This window comes from Nerophis lumbriciformis, linkage group LG04 (assembly GCF_033978685.3).
Source record: "Nerophis lumbriciformis linkage group LG04, RoL_Nlum_v2.1, whole genome shotgun sequence".
Taxonomy (NCBI): Eukaryota; Metazoa; Chordata; class Actinopteri; order Syngnathiformes; family Syngnathidae; genus Nerophis; species Nerophis lumbriciformis.
Window position 1 is genome coordinate 49,804,807 of NC_084551.2, and position 18,224 is coordinate 49,823,030.

The window sequence follows — 18,224 nt, forward strand, 5'->3', positions numbered from 1 at the left end:
TTACATAGTGAAACCCAATATCTAAGTTACATTTAAACCAGTGTGGGTGGCACTGGGAGCGGGTGGGAAAAGAGTCTTGCCCAAGGACACAACGGCAGTGACTAGAATAGAATAGAGTCTATTATACAGCATTATTCACATGTGAATAATATAAATAGTCTATTATACAGCTTTACTCACATGTGAATAATATAAATACAGTCTATTATACAGCGTTATTCACATGTGAATAATATAAATAGTCTATTATACAGCATCATTGACATTTGAATAATATAAATAGTCTATTATACAGCATTATTCACATGTGAATAATATAAATACAGTCTATTACACAGCATTATTCACATGTGAATAATATAAATACAGTCTATTATACAGCATTATTCACGTGTGAATAATATAACTACAGTCTATTATACAGCATTATTCACATGTGAATAATATAAATACAGTCTATTATACAGCTTTATTCACATGTGAATAATATAAATACAGTCTATTATACAGAATTATTTACATGTGAATAATATAAATACAGTTTATTATACAGTATTATTCACATGTGAATAATATAAATACAGTCTGTTATACAGCCTTATTCACATGTGAATAATATAAATACAGTCTATTATACAGCGTTATTCACATGTGAATAATATAAATAGTCTATTATACAGCATTATTCACATGTGAATAATATAAATATAGTCTGTTATACAGCATTATTCACATGTGAATAATATAAATACAGTCTGTTATACAGTATTATTCACATGTGCATAACATAAATACAGTCTGTTATACAGCATTATTCACATCTGAATAATGTAAATACAGTCTATTATACAGCATTATTCACATGTGAATAATATGAATACATTCTATTATACAGAATTATTCACATGTGAATAATATAAATACAGTCTATTACACAGCATTATTCACGTGTGAATAATATAAATAGTCTATTATACGGCATTATTCACATGTGAATAATATAGATAGTTTATTATACAGCATTATTCACAAGTGAATAGTATAAATAGTTTATTATACAGCATTATTCACATGTGAATATTATAAATACAGTCTATTATACAGCATTATTCACATGTGAATAATATAAATACAGTCTATTATACAGCATTATTCACATGTGAATAATATAAATACAGTCTGTTATACAGTATTATTCACATGTGCATAACATAAATACAGTCTGTTATACAGCATTATTCACATCTGAATAATGTAAATACAGTCTATTATACAGCATTATTCACATGTGAATAATATGAATAGTCTATTATACAGAATTATTCACATGTGAATAATATAAATACAGTCTATTACACAGCATTATTCACGTGTGAATAATATAAATACAGTCTATTATACGGCATTATTCACATGTGAATAATATAGATAGTTTATTATACAGCATTATTCACATGTGAATAGTATAAATAGTTTATTATACAGCATTATTCACATGTGAATATTATAAATACAGTTTATTATAAAGCATTATTCACAAGTGAATAATATAAATAGTCTATTATACGGCATTATTCACATGTGAATAATATAAATACAGTCTATTATACAGCATTATTCACATGTGAATAGTATAAATAGTTTATTATACAGAATTATTCACATGTGAATAATATAAATACAGTATATATATATATAGGATGGCAGAAGCGGGGATCGAACCTAGAACCCTCAAGTTGCTGGCACGGCCACTCTACCAACCGAGCTATTAATGTAAGCATGCTAACGTTTTGGGCTATCTTTGTAGCTCATTTTGTACAGTTACACCTGAAACTCTCGGATTCAGACACTTGGCGCCATCTTAAAAGTACGCCGGCTTTCGACGACCCCCGGCCAGAGGTCCAGGGAAGTTAGCAGGCCCATCAAAATTTCTGCGGGAATTTTCTAGTTGTCAAATGCTGTTGTTAGATTAATAAACGCTGCAGCTGGACAATGTTTACTATCCATTGCATTGCTAATTTCTTCCGTTATTTCCACTAATGCCATTGACGATGAAATGTTAGCTCTTTGTCCGTATTGGTTCTCTCTGCGAGTATTTCACTTTTATTAATGGTTTTTTTCCAACCTGTGAAACAATTTTTCAATAATTTTAAATAAATTGTGGAAGTACATGCTTCACTACACACCGTAGCTAATGACGCCGTTCCTGAATGTAAACAAATGCCATTGGTGGATCTACACTTAAATCCACTGTAATGATACCAAGTACAAGAGCGTATCTAGTCGATACTACTATGATTATATATTTTTATATATATATATATATATATATATATATATATATATATATATATATATATATATATATATATATATATATAGTTTGCATATTTTCAGGATGTAGATATATATATATATATATATATATATATATATATATATATATATATATATATATATATATATATATATATATATATAGATATCTACATCCTGAAAATATGCAAACAAAACTGTGTTTAGATAATTGATACTTCAAACTTGCATAAATAAATATTTAGGAATATAACATAACTTGGCTTCTGAGAGTTTCAAAATGTAATGAATAAAATGCTAAAGTTGTTGATAAACAAGCAATTATTTTAATAATTAAATATGGTCATTTTAAATGAATTATTATGATAATTTAAAATCAATTATTTCAAATATGTTTTATGGCTGGATGTAATAAGGAGTCACGAAAAAATACAAATAAAAATACAATTTATTTTGATGTTTTTAGCAAAATATAGTAAAAATTTATTTATTTATTTATTTATTTTTAATTAATAAATATATTTATTTTTAGGTAAGATAAACATAATAATACAATTTATCTCTAGTCTGGATGATTTAGTTCTTGTCACCCTGTTGTCCTCCCGTCATGAAAAAAGGCTGTCCTCACTCAGGTCCGCATGGAGCTGGAGGGGGCGTGGCTTCCAGCTCCGGCTGAAAATCGGGAGAATATTTGTCCCGGGAGGTTTTCGGGAGAGGCGCTGAATTTCGGGAGTCTCCCGGAAAATTCGGGAGGGTTGGCAAGTATGCGTTCAAGAGTCTTTCGGGGGAAGAAGCTGTTACAGAACCTGGAGGTTCTGCTTCGGAGGCTGCGGAACCTCTTTCTAGAGTCCAGCGGTGAAAACAGTCTCTGCAGATTTTCCAAGCCCTGGTCAGGCAGCGGCTTTTTGCGATTGCACTTGGCATTTAAAGTTATTCCGTTTCTGGACTATCGACATGGGGTACTAACGAGGTCACGCTGTCACTGATGAGCGTGACGTCATCACGACGTGATGTCACCGGACCAAGAAAAAGATATAGATATTTACCATACAGAGATGTCACCTCATATTAGAGCTGTATGACAACATCAGAAACCTTCGGAAACATCACCCCATTAAAAATTCTGAAAAAATCGAATTAAATTAAATTAAAAAAAATTGTTATCAGTCATTATTTTTGCTTATTTTTTTAATTTACAGCAAAGCTTGGATGTTTTCTATATTTGTGTCTACCATGAAAAGACCATGGCTACAGAACAGGTTGGTACATAGATGGAGTAGCCTACCAAACACATTGCAATCGACTTATTTACAGAATAACTGACATGATAGACCACTCAAAGCCGGAATAACTATTAATCCACCAAATACCTTTGACATAGTTCAACATGGTTACTGTGTCCCAGAGCCCAGATTACAGGGTACCAGGAAAGGACCTCACGTCCTCTGAAGAGAAGGCCATCACTCAGTCCTGCGCTCAGTTTGACGCCTACAGATACGTGAACGTCCTCCACTCTCCCACCTCCAGCTACGAGATTCTCGACTTCCTGGGCGAGGGCACCTTCGGGGACGTCGTCAAGTGTTTGAAGACGGCCACCAGGGAGGAGGTCGCCGTGAAGATATTCAAGCACATCGACGCCCCGGACAAGTTTGAGAAAGAGGTAGCAGATGAGAATTGACGACAGTTCTTTGAATGTGTTTAAAGGGGAACATTATCACTATTTCAGAAGGGTTAAAACCATTAAAAATCAGTTCCCAGTGGCTTATTATATTTTTCAAAGTTTTTTTCAACATTTTACCCATCACGCAATATCCCTAAAAAAAGCTTCAAAGTGCCTGATTTTAACCACCCGTCCATTTTCCTGTGACGTCACATAGTGAAGCCAACACAGACAAACATGGCTGAAAGAACAGCAAGATATAGCGACATTAGCTCGGATTCAGACTCGGAGTTCAGCGGCTTAAGCGATTCAACAGATTACGCATGTATTGAAACGGATGGTTGTAGTGTGGAGGCAGGTAGTGAAAACGAAATTGAAGAAGAAACTGAAGCTATTGAGCCTTATCGGTTTGAACCGTATGCAAGCGAAAACGACGAAAACGACACGACAGCCAGCGACACGGGAGAAAGCGAGGACGAATTCGGCGATCGCCTTCTAACCAACGATTGGTATGTGTTTGTTTGGCATTAAAGGAAACTAACAACTATGAACTAGGTTTACAGCATATGAAATACATTTGGCAACAACATGCACTTTGAGAGTGCAGACAGCCCAATTTTCATCAATTAATATATTCTGTAGACATACCCTCATCCGCTCTCTTTTCCTGAAAGCTGATCTGTCCAGTTTTGGAGTTGATGTCAGCAGGCCAGGGAAGCCAGGGTCGATATTCTTCTCTTGATCATTTTCGGTGGCCAAGACATCCAGGGGGGTTTAGCTCGCTCGTCTGCGGGAACAAACTGCCGCCATTGCTTGCCGTGCTACCGAGGTCCTTTGTCCCTGAATTGCTCACACACTCCGGCAGATTCAATGGGGGTCTGGCGGCAGATTTCTTTGACTTTATCGTTGGAAATGCATCTGCTTTGAGTGTCGCAGGATATCCACACATTCTTGCCATCTCTGTCGTAGCATAGCTTTCGTCGGTAAAGTGTGCGGAACAAACGTCCAATTTCTTGCCACTTTCGCATCTTTGGGCCACTGGTGCAACTTGAATCCGTCCCTGTTCGTGTTGTTACACCCTCCGACAACACACCGACGAGGCATGATGTCTCCAAGGTATGGAAAACAGTCGAAAAAACGGAAAATAACAGAGCCGATTTGACTCGGTGTTTGAGAAAATGGCGGATTGCTTCCCGATGTGACGTCACGAGAGCGAATATTAGAAAGACGTTTAATTCGCCAAAATTCACCCATTTAGAGTTCGGAAATCGGTTAAAAAAATATATGGTCTTTTTTCTGCAACATCAAGGTATATATTGACGCTTACATAGGTCTGGTGATAATGTTCCCCTTTAAAGCAGGGGTCTCCCCATCCGATGTCAGTGCAATAGATAACGATATCAGCCAAAAAAACAAAACAACTTTGTATGATAACGGCTTGCATCTACAAAACCCAAAACCAGTGAATTTGGCACGTTGTGTAAATGGTAAATAAAAACAGAATACAATGATTTGCAAATCCTTTTCAACTTATGTTCAATTGAATAGACTGCAAAGACAAGATATTTAATGTTCACACTTATTCTGCAAATAATAATTAACTTAGAATTTAATGGCTGCAAGAAAGTTGGCACAGGAGCATGTTCACCACTGTGTTACATGGCCTTTCCTTTTAACAACACTAAAGAACTGAGGACACCAATTTTTTAAGCTTTTTCAAGCTTAAGCTTGATGTACAGCTTAAGTTGTTCAACAGTCCGGGGGTCTCCGTTGTGGTATTTTAGGCTTCATAATGCACCACACATTTTCAATGGGAGACAGGTCTGGACTACAGGCAGGCCAGTCTAGTACCTGCACTCTTTTACTATGAAGCCACGTTGATGTAACACGTGGCTTGGTATTGTCTTGCTGAAATAAGCAGGGGCGTCCATGATAACGTTGCTTGGATGGCAACATATGTTGCTCCAAAACCTGTATGTACCTTTCAGCATTAATGGCGCCTTCACAGATGTGTAAGTTACCCATGTCTTGGGCACTAATACACCCCCATACCATCACAGATGCTGGATTTTGAACGTTGCGCCTATAACAGTCCGGATGGTTCGTTTCCTCTTTGGTCCGGAGGACACGACGTCCACAGTTTCCAAAAACAATTTGAAATAAGGACTCGTCCGACCACAGAACACTTTTCCACTTTGTATCAGTCCATCTTAGATGAGCTAAGGCCGAGCAAAGCCGGCGGCGTTTCTGGGTGTTGTTGATAAATGGCTTCCGCATTGCATAGTCGAGTTTTAACTTGCACTTACAGATGTAGCGATGAACTGTAGTTACTGAGTGGTTTTCTGAAGTCTTCCTGAGCCCATGTGGTGATATCCTTTACACATTGATGTCACGTTTTGATGCAGTACCGCCTGAGGGATCCAAAGTCACGGGCATTCAATGTTACGTGCAGTGATTTCTCCAGAATCTCTGAACCTTTTGATGATATTACAGACCATAGATGGTAAAATCCCTAAATTCCTTGAAATAGCTCGTTGAGAAATGTTGTTCTTAAACTGTTCGACAATTTGCTCACGCATTTGTTGACAAAGTGGCGACCCTCGCCCCATCCTTGTTTGTGAATGACTGAGCATTTCATGGAAGCTGCTTTCATACCCAATCATGGCACCCACCTGTTCCCAATTAGCCTGTTCACCTGTGGGATGTTCCAAATAAGTGTTTGATGAGCATTACTCAACTTTCTCAGTCTTTTTTGCCACTTTGGCCAGCTTTTTTGAAACATGTTGCAGGCATCAAACTCCAAATTAGTTAATATTTGCAAAAAAAACAACATTTTCCAGTTCGAACGTTAAGTATCTTGCCTTTGCAGTCTATTCAATTGAATATAGGTTTGAAAGGTTTTGCAAATCATTTGTATTTTTTATTTTTTATTTCGATTTACACAACGTGCCAACTTCACTGGTTTTGGGGTTTGTAAAATTTCCAAAATAAGCGCTCTAATAAGAGCAGTCCTCCAATAAGAACACAAGGTTGGTATTTTCTTGTATGTTAGTAAAGTCATTTATAAAAAGGTAAACATGGTAGGCTATACACTGGGCTACTAGGAGCTAGCAGCTACACAACAGCTAAGCAAACAATAGCAGACACACTCGACATGTATTAAGGGTCCTTAATTGAACAATATTGCTGTTTAAAACCACACTTTTGTCAATGTAAAGTATCAAATAGCTATAGTTGCACATACAAAGTCTCCAAGGCAGAGAAGTATAGTTAAGAGTATCCAGAAACAAAAGTGTCCGCATCATTCAACTTACTGCGTCATGAATTGCCCCCAAAAAACAATCACTACTCCAGTTCAACTTAAAGACAGCATAAGCACATTCCAGACAGTTCATAATAAATATGTTTAGTTGTGTCATACCTACCATTGTTGTCTGAGTCATTTCAATTGATCAAAGCTTTTCTAACATTCCACACTACAAAATAAAAAAAAAAATATGATTCCTGCTGATATCGAATAGTCAAGACTCCAATATTAGTACCGTATCGGAAGTGAAAGAGTTTTACATCTGTATCCCATTGGGTTGAGTTTTTTCTTGCCCTGATGTGGGATCTGAGCCGAGGATGTCGTTGTGGCTTGTGCAGCCCTTTGAGACACTTGTGATTAAGGACTATATAAATAAACTTTGATTGATTGGTACACCTCTAATTGAGACATTAACGTGTTTGCCAGGTCAGCACGCTGCAAACGTTGATGGCTTTCGACACGGACCAGGTCAACTTGATTCAGTGCAAAAGCATCTTCGTGGACAGAGTCTACATGTGTCTGGAGTTTGAGATGTTGGACATCAATCTTTGGGACTTCATGAACACCAGACCCACTAAATGCCTGCTTGTCAAAGAGATCCGCCCCATCCTGCATCAGGTACCAATAATGTCCAGGTTAAAAATGCTAGAAGATCTTATCTTTTTGTTCTGGTAGAAAAAAATGTATTCTTCAACCTCTAAGGCTCTGGGTGTTGAGGGGCTGTCTTGGTTGATACGCCTTTTCAACATTGCGTGGAAGTCTGGGACAGTGGCAGACTAGGGTAGTGGTTCCCCTATTCAAAAAGGGGGCACCAGAGGGCTAACTACAGGGGTATCACACTACTCAGTCTCCCTGGGAAAGTTTACACCAAGGTACTGGAAAGGAGGGTCCGGCCAATAGTCGAACCTCAGATTCAAGAGGAGCAATGGGGATTCCGTCCTGGTCGTGGAACAACTGACCAGCTCTTTACTCTTGCGGGAATCCTGGAGAAGGCCTGGGCGTATGCCTATCCAGTCTACATGTGCTTTGTGGACTTGGAGAAGGCGTATGACCGGGTTCCCCGGGAGATCCTGTGGGAGGTGCTGAGGGAGTACAGGGTGAGGGGAACCCTGCTGAGGGCCATCCAATCTCTGTACAACCAAAGCGAGAGTTGTGTCCGAGTGCTTGGATGTAAGTCGGATCCGTTTCCAGTGGGGGTTGGTCTCCGCCAGGGCTCCGCTCTGTCACCTATCCTGTTTGTGATTTTCATGGACAGGATTTCTAGGCAGAGTCGTGACCATGGCGGAGAGGGTATATAAAGGTTGCGTCACTGCTGTTTGCAGATGTTGTGGTCCTGATGGCACCTTCGGTTTGTGACCTTCAGCTCTCACTGGATCAGTTCACAACCGAGTGTTCAGCGGCTGGATTGAGGATCAGCATCTCCAAATCTGAGGCCATGGTTCTCAGCAGGACACCGATGGTTTGCACAGTCCAGGGAGAGAACGAGACTCTGTCCCAAGTGGAGGAGTTTAAGTATCTCGGGGTCTTGTTCACGAGTGAGGGAAAGATGGAGAAGGAAATCAGCCGGAGAATCGGAGCAGCTGGGGCAGTATTGCAGTCTCTCTGCCGCACTGTTGTGACGAAACGAGAGCTGAGCCAGAAGGCATCTACATTCCTACTCTCACCTATGGTCATGAAGTGTGGGTCATGACCGAAAGAATAAGATTGCGGATACAAGCGGCCGAAATGAGTTTCCTCAGAAGGGTGGCTGGCATCTCCCTTAGAGATAGGGTGAGAAGTTCAGTCACCCGAGAGAGACTCGGAGTAGAGCCGCTGCTCCTTCGCTTGGAAAGGAGCCAGCTTAGGTGGTTCGGGCATCTCCCTTAGAGATAGGGTGAGAAGTTCAGTCACCCGAGAGAGACTCGGAGTAGAGCCGCTGCTCCTTCGCTTGGAAAGGAGCCAGCTTAGGTGGTTCGGGCATCTCGTGCGGATGCTTCACGAGCGTCTCCCTAGGGAGGTTCTCGTTGCACGTCCCACTGGGAGGAGACCCCGCGGCAGGCCAAGGACCAGATGGGTGGATTACATCTCCTCTCTGGCCTGGGAACCCTTCGGGATTCCCCAGGAGGAAGTTACTAATGTTGCTCTGGAGAGGGAAGTCTGGGGGTCTCTGCTGGAGCTGTTGTCCCCGCGACCCGATTCCAGATATGCGGTTGAAGATGGATGAATGGATGGACGGAACCTCTAACGGAGATGAACAGACGGTTAACTAATTGGTTTTATCAAGTCTAACAATAGTATTTGGCAGAACTAAGCTAGTTATTTTTATGTGTTGAATAAAAGACATGTGAAAATAGATAAACCCCATTTATATGTACTCATGTCTTCAGCTGGCCATCGGCCTGCATTTTCTGAACAGTATTGGACTTATCCACGCAGACCTGAAGCCCAACAACATCATGATGGTAGACCACGTCAACCAGCCATACAAAGTTAAAATCATTGACTTTGGCTTGGCTCAACATGTCTCAGAGACAAACCAGGGAAGACACTTCCAGAACCGCCGCTACAGGTAAGCAGAGAATACCTTACTAAGCATAGTTGTACGAAGGGAATATTCAGTTTTAATATACTGTAGTTTATAGCAGGGGCGTGTATGTGTAGGGTCCCCTTACTTATCTACATTGTACGAAGTTGTTTTAAATTAAACTGACCCTTAAGGTTTCTTGTTACTCTGCGGTTTCCAAAATGGAGGGTAGGCTTATTAGACCTAGACAAACTTTATTTATCCCCAAGGGAAATTGTTTGACAGTTCAGTCACAAGAGTAAAGGATAAGTAAGACTACGTTTACACCGTAAGCCAAAGTGGACCAAATCAGATTTTTTCCGAAATGTTATTTTTTTCAGCTGACTGTTAAGTTAACAAGTAAAATGTGATCTTATCATAGTCCAGTATAAAGGCGCACAAGCCCCAGAACGGCCCTAATGTGGCCTCAACGTCTCTTGCACGCGCAGTTCGATAAAATGAAAACAAAGGGAGTTGACTGGATTTTGTAAATGAACAAGGAAGTCGCTCCTACACAAAACATGGACGCCACAGCGTGTTAGTGGGTTTCTGCAATGGCTGTTGTGTGGAAGACGTAGTCGGATGATGGAAAACAACTACAGGAGGGGGAAGAAGAGAATTGCAAAAAGGAACGCACGCAAATGACGTAGCTCGACCAAAGGTCGCAAACAGGTTGCATTGCCGTTTAGACTGGAATCATATTTGAAAAGATAAGATTCCAAAAGTTAAAAAGCTCCTCGGTGGCAAGGCCCCAGGGGTGGATGAGATCCGCCCGGAGTTCCTTAAGGCTCTGGATGCTATGGGGCTGTCTTGGTTGACAAGACTCTGCAGCATCGCGTGGACATCGGGGGCGGTACCTCTGGATTGGCAGACCGGGGTGGTGGTTCCTCTCTTTAAGAAGGGGAACCGGAGGGTGTGTTCTAACTATCGTGGGATCACACTCCTCAGCCTTCCCGGTAAGGTCTATTCAGGTGTACTGGAGAGGAGGCTACGCTGGATAGTCGAACCTCGGATTCAGGAGGAACAGTGTGGTTTTCGTCCCGGTCGTGGAACTGTGCATCTTCAGTAATGCGGACGCTGTATCGATCCGTTGTGGTGAAGAAGGAGCTGAGCCCGGAAGGCAAAGCTCTCAATTTACCGGTCGATCTACGTTCCCATCCTCACCTATGGTCATGAGCTTTGGGTTATGACCGAAAGGACAAGATCACGGGTACAAGCGGCCGAAATGAGTTTCCTCCGCCGGGTGGCGGGGCTCTCCCTTAGAGATAGGGTGAGAAGCTCTGCCATCCGGGGGGAGCTCAAAGTAAAGCCGCTGCTCCTCCACATCGAGAGGAGCCAGAATAGGTGGTTTGGGCATCTGGTCAGGATGCCACCCGAACGCCTCCCTAGGGAGGTGTTTAGGGCACGTCCGACCGGTAGGAGGCCGCGGGGAAGACCCAGGACACGTTGGGAAGACTATGTCTCCCGGCTGGCCTGGGAACGCCTCGGGGTCCCACAGGAAGAGCTGGACGAAGTGGCTGGGGAGAGGGAAGTCTGGGCTTCCCTGCTTAGGCTGCTGCCCCCGCGACCTGACCTCGGATAAGCGGAAGAAGATGGATGGATGGATAGATTCCAAAAGGATTCGGACTACCCCTAGATGTGGCCCAAATCCGATGCAAAAATATCAGATTTGAAGCACCAAAATATCAAATCTGTGTCACTTAAAGGTAAACAAAAAACAGATTTGGTGTTCTATCTTAAAGGGGAAAATTATCACCAGACCTATGTAAGCGTCAATATATACCTTGATGTTGCAGAAAAAAGACCATATATATTTTTTAACCGATTTCCGAACTCTAAATGGGTGAATTTTGGCGAATTAAACGCCTTTCTATTATTCGTTGTGACGTCACATCGGGAAGCAATCCGCCATTTTCTCACTTTCGTCGGTGTGTTGTCGGAGGGTGTAACAACACGAACAGGGACGGATTCAAGTTGCACCAGTGGCCCAAAGATGCGAAAGTGGCAAGAAATTGGACGAAATTTGTTCAAAATACGAGGGTGTGGGGAAAGCCGACGAAATGGTCAGTCGTTTGTGTGGATATCCTGCGACACTCAAAGCAGATGCTGACATTAACTCCAAAACTGGACAGATCAGCTTTCAGGAAAAGAGAGCGGATGAGGGTATGTCTACAGAATATATTAATTGATGAAAACGTTATTCATTACTCGCGGTTTTACGTACATTATTATACATAAACTGTGTTTACCAATAATTTAGCTTAAAAACATTTATTTTTTTCAATCATTCGAGTACATTCGGGTAGTCTTGTGTAATGCAGTATTTTGTGTCTATTTAGATATGGTTAACCTGAGTGCTGAAATCGTGGAAAAATATATGTTCTTAGCGCGCCTGAATTGGGCTGTCTGCACTCTCAAAGTGCATGTTGTTGCCAAATGTATTTCATATGCTGTAAACCTAGTTCATAGTTGTTAGTTTCCTTTAATGCCAAACAAACACATACCAATCGTTGGTTAGAAGGCGATCGCCGAATTCGTCCTCGCTTTCTCCCGTGTCGCCAGCTGTCGTGTCGTTTTCGTCGGTTTCGCTTGCATACGGTTCAAACCGATATGGCTCAATATCTTCAGTTTCTTCTTCAATTTCGTTTTCGCTACCTGCCTCCACACTACAACCATCCGTTTCAATACATGCGTAATCTGTTGAATCGCTTAAGCCGCTGAAATCCGAGTCTGAATCCGAGCTAATGTCGCTATAGCTTGCTGTTCTATGCGCCATGTTTGTTTGTGTTGGCATCACCATGTGACGTCACAGGAAAATGGACGGGTGTATATAACGATGGTTAAAATCAGGCACTTTGAAGCTTTTTTTAGGGATATTGCGTGATGGGTAACATTTTGAAAAAAACTTCGAAAAATAAAATAAGCCACTGGGAACTGATTTTTAATGGTTTTAACCCTTCTGAGATTGTGATAATGTTCCCCTTTAAGGAAGAAATAATAAATCAGAAAATCAGAATTAGAAATACTTTATTAATCCATCCATCCATCCATTTTCTACCGATTGTCCCTTTCGGGGTCGCGGGGGTTCGCTGGAGCCTATCCATACTTGCCAACCCTCCCGGATTTTCCGGGAGACTCCTGAAATTCAGCGCCTCTCCCGAAAACCTCCCGGGACAAATTTTCTCCCGAAAATCTCCCGAAATTCGGGCGGACTCAGGTCCATGAGGACCTGAGTCCGCTAACCCACAATATAACCAGCATACCTGCCCAATCACGTTATAACTGTAGAATGATGGAGGGCGAGTTCTTGGTTTCTTATGTGGGTTTTTTGTTAGGCAGTTTCATTAACGTCCTCCCAGCGCGGCAACACACAACAAGAGCAGTCACGTTTTCGTCTACCGTAAAGCAGTTCGTCTGCCGTAAACAGCAATATTGTGACACTCTTAAACAGGACAATACTGCCATCTAGTGCATTTGATGAAAGCACTTTTGTGCGTGCCACACATCAATGCATCATCAGAGAGAGTGTTCAGCATGGTAAGAAAAATAGTGACAGAGAATAGAACAAGGATGGACAATTCAACCCTTAACTCAACAATGAGTAGATGAGTGTTATGTGTGTGTATATGTGTAAATAAATGAACACTTAAATTCAAGTATTTATTTTATATATATATATATATATATATATAATAAAATGAATATATATATATATATATATATATATATATATATATATATATATATATATATATATATATATATATATATATATATATATATATATATACACGTATATATATATATATATATATATATATACATACAATAAAATAAATATATATATATATATATATATATATATATATATATATATATATATATATATATATATATATATATACAGGTAAAAGCCAGTAAATTAGAATATTTTGAAAAACTTGATTTATTTCAGTAATTGCATTCAAAAGGTGTAACTTGTACATTATATTTATTCATTGCACACAGACTGATGCATTCAAATGTTTATTTCATTTAATTTTGATGATTTGAAGTGGCAACAAATGAAAATCCAAAATTCCGTGTGTCACAAAATTAGAATATTACTTAAGGCTAATACAAAAAAGGGATTTTTAGAAATGTTGGCCAACTGAAAAGTATGAAAATGAAAAATATGAGCATGTACAATACTCAATACTTGGTTGGAGCTCCTTTTGCCTCAATTACTGCGTTAATGCGGCGTGGCATGGAGTCGATGAGTTTCTGGCACTGCTCAGGTGTTATGAGAGCCCAGGTTGCTCTGATAGTGGCCTTCAACTCTTCTGCGTTTTTGGGTCTGGCATTCTGCATCTTCCTTTTCACAATACCCCACAGATTTTCTATGGGGCTAAGGTCAGGGGAGTTGGCGGGCCAATTTAGAACAGAAATACCATGGTCCGTAAACCAGGCACGGGTAGATTTTGCGCTGTGTGCAGGCGCCAAGTCCTGTTGGAACTTGAAATCTCCATCTCCATAGAGCAGGTCAGCAGCAGGAAGCATGAAGTGCTCTAAAACTTGCTGGTAGACGGCTGCGTTGACCCTGGATCTCAGGAAACAGAGTGGACCGACACCAGCTGGACTGCTGCTCAGTGGTCCAAAGTCATGTTTTCTGACGAAAGCAAATTTTGCATTTCCTTTGGAAATCGAGGTCCCAGAGTCTGGAGGAAGACAGGAGAGGCACAGGATCCACGTTGCCTGAAGTCTAGTGTAAAGTTTCCACCATCAGTGATGGTTTGGGGTGCCATGTCATCTGCTGGTGTCGGTCCACTCTGTTTCCTGAGATCCAGGGTCAACTAAAATCTACCCGTGCCTGGTTTACGGACCATGGTATTTCTGTTCTAAATTGGCCCGCCAACTCCCCTGACCTTAGCCCCATAGAAAATCTGTGGGGTATTGTGAAAAGGAAGATGCAGAATGCCAGACCCAAAAACGCAGAAGAGTTGAAGGCCACTATCAGAGCAACCTGGGCTCTCATAACACCTGAGCAGTGCCAGAAACTCATCGACTCCATGCCACGCCGCATTAACGCAGTAATTGAGGCAAAAGGAGCTCCAACCAAGTATTGAGTATTGTACATGCTCATATTTTTCATTTTCATACTTTTCAGTTGGCCAACATTTCTAAAAATCCCTTTTTTGTATTAGCCTTACACAATATTCTAATTTTGTGACACACGGAATTTTGGATTTTCATTTGTTGCCACTTCAAATCATCAAAATTAAATGATATAAACATTTGAATGCATCAGTCTGTGTGCAATGAATACATATAATGTACAAGTTACACCTTTTGAATGCAATTACTGAAATAAATCAAGTTTTTCAAAATATTCTAATTTACTGGCTTTTACCTGTATATATGAAATACTTGACTTGGTGAATTCTAGCTGTAAATATACTCCTCCCCTTTTAGCCACGCCCCCTCTCACCCCGACCACGCCCACCCCCTTCCCCCCACCTCCCGAAATCGGAGGTCTCAAGGTTGGCAAGTATGAGCCTATCTCAGCTGCATTCGGGCGGAAGGCGGGGTACACCCTGGACAAGTCGCCACCTCATCCCGAGGGGAAATTAAAATTTTGAGCATAATCCCATTCAAAAGATCAGACAAACATTACAGTGAGACAGAACAGGATTGCTGACGGGTCTGCCAACTTCCAAAAAAGGTGAGAGACAGGTAAAGACTGAGGCCAAGGGAAAAAACAACTCATAGCCATAGCACACATGTCCTTGTGTCCTGTAAGAGGGACACATCAAACATCAAAGACATTAAAGACATTAAAAGAGCAGAGCTGATGCAACTAGCCACTTCTACATACAGCTATGAATAAAAAGTAAAAGAAACATATACACTGTGGTGGCCTCTGCGGTGTTCCACGCCATCGTCTGCTGGGGTGGAGGGAGCATGGCCAGAGACAGGAGCAGACCCAACAAAGCAAACAAGAGAGCCGACTCCACTCTCGGCCGCTCACTAACTTGGCCATTGTCCAGTCTGCATGGATGCGTCTAAAGGAGACTGAGAAGTCTGATACCTGCTCATTCAGCCTGTCCGTCCTGGCGCTCAGTACTAGCTCCGCAGCCCTGTCTCTTCATCTGCATCTCCTCCAGTCTCTCCATACGGACTGTGGTGTGGCAGAGACCCAGCAGCTGGTCTCCATGGCCAAAAGGCTCCCGGGAGGCAGATTCCAGAAGTCCACAAAAAAGCACCGCAGAAGTCACGAAAGTGCCACCCCTTGTCACACAGTCCCAAAGGGTCCCCAACCAAAAGGCCAAAATATATATATATATATATATATATATATATATATATATATATATATATATATATATATATATATATATATATATATATATATATATATATATATATATATATAATAACACATGAAAACAAGAGGGAAACACAAAAGGATGACACAAGAGCACAAATAAAATATAATCGACAATACCAACAATACAAAAGCGATGGTATATGGGACGACTAGAAGAGTAAATGCATCTTAAATATATTGTACACTACAGATAAAGAAAGGTGCGATAACGTTAAAGGGGAACATTATCACAATTTCAGAATTTTTCAAATCAGCACCTCCAAGTCCGAGTCCATGGTTCTCGCCCGGAAAAGGGTGGAGTGCCATCTCCGGGTTGGGGAGGAGATCTTGCCCCAAGTGGAGGAGTTCAAGTACCTCGGAGTCTTGTTCACAAGTGAGGGAAGAGTGGATCGTGAGATCGACAGGCGTCTTCAGTAATGCGGACGCTGTATCGATCCGTTGTGGTGAAGAAGGAGCTGAGCCGGAAGGCAAAGCTCTCAATTTACCGGTCGATCTACGTTCCCATCCTCACCTATGGTCATGAGCTTTGGGTTATGACCGAAAGGACAAGATCACGGGTACAAGCGGCCGAAATGAGTTTCCTCCGCCGGGTGGCGGGGCTCTCCCTTAGAGATAGGGTGAGAAGCTCTGCAATCCGGGAGGAGCTCAAAGTAAAGCCGCTGCTCCTCCACATCGAGAGGAGCCAGATGAGGTGGTTCGGGCATCTGGTCAGGATGCCACCCGAACGCCTCCCTAGGGAGGTGTTTAGGGCACGTCCGACCGGTAGGAGGCCGCAGGGAAGACTCAGAACACGTTGGGAAGACTATGTCTCCCGGCTGGCCTGGGAACGCCCCGGGGTCCCACAGGAAGAGCTGGACGAAGTGGCCGGGTAGAGGGAAGTCTGGGATTCCCTGCTTAGGCTGCTGCCCCCGCGACCCGACCTCGGATAAGCGGAAGAAGATGGATGGATGGATGGATAAAACCATTAAAAATCAGTTCCCAGTGGCTTATTATATTTTTCGAAGTTTTTTTCAAAATTTTACCCATCACGCAATATCCCTAAAAGAAGCTTCAAAGTGCCTGATTTTAACCACCCGTCCATTTTCCTGTGACGTCACATGGTGAAGCCAACACAAACAAACATGGCGGAAAGAACAGCAAGATATAGCGACATTAGCTCGGATTCAGACTCGGATTTCAGCGGCTTAAGCGATTCAACAGATTACGCATGTATTGAAACGGATGGTTGTAGTGTGGAGGCAGGTAGCGAAAACGAAATTGAAGAAGAAACTGAAGCTATTGAGCCATATCGGTTTGAACCGTATGCAAGCGAAAACGACGAAAACGACACGACAGCCAGCGACACGGGAGAAAGCGAGGACGAATTCGGCGATCGCCTTCTAACCAACGATTGGTATGTGTTTGTTTGGCATTAAAGGAAACTAACAACTATGAACTAGGTTTACAGCATATGAAATACATTTGGCAACAACATGCACTTTGAGAGTGCAGACCGCTCAATTTTCATCAATTAATATATTCTGTAGACATACCCTCATTCGCTATCTTTTCCTGAAAGCTGATCTGTCCAGTTTTGGAGTTGATGTCAGCAGGCCAGGGAAGCTAGGGTCGATATTCTTCTCTTGATCATCTTCGGTGGCATAAGGGACGGTGTGAGCCAAGACATCCAGGGGGTTTAGCTCGCTCGTCTGCGGGAACAAACTGCCGCCATTGCTTGCCGTGCTACCGAGGTCCTTTGTCCCTGAATTGCTCACACACTCCGGCAGATTCAATGGGTGTCTGGCGGCAGATTTCTTTGACTTTATCGTTGGAAATGCATCTGCTTTGAGTGTCGCAGGATATCCACACATTCTTGCCATCTCTGTCGTAGCATAGCTTTCGTCGGTAAAGTGTGCGGAACAAACGTCCAATTTCTTGCCACTTTCGCATCTTTGGGCCACTGGTGCAACTTGAATCCGTCCCTGTCCGTGTTGTTACACCCTCCGACAACACACCGACGAGGCATGATGTCTCCAAGGTACGGAAAACAGTC

General features: G+C 41.7%; 1 protein-coding gene across 1 annotated transcript in view; it reads left to right on the top strand.

Moving 5' to 3' along the window:
* Window positions 1-3,703: 3,703 nt before the first annotated feature.
* LOC133605465 (homeodomain-interacting protein kinase 3-like) overlaps window positions 3,704-18,224 on the top strand; it is a 33,204-nt gene continuing 18,683 nt past the window's right edge. Inside the window, exons 1-3 of the mRNA XM_061958813.2 lie at window positions 3,704-3,976; window positions 7,710-7,901; window positions 9,650-9,831. Of these exons, the coding sequence (XP_061814797.2) occupies window positions 3,704-3,976; window positions 7,710-7,901; window positions 9,650-9,831 (647 nt within the window). The remainder of the gene's footprint in view (window positions 3,977-7,709; window positions 7,902-9,649; window positions 9,832-18,224) is intronic.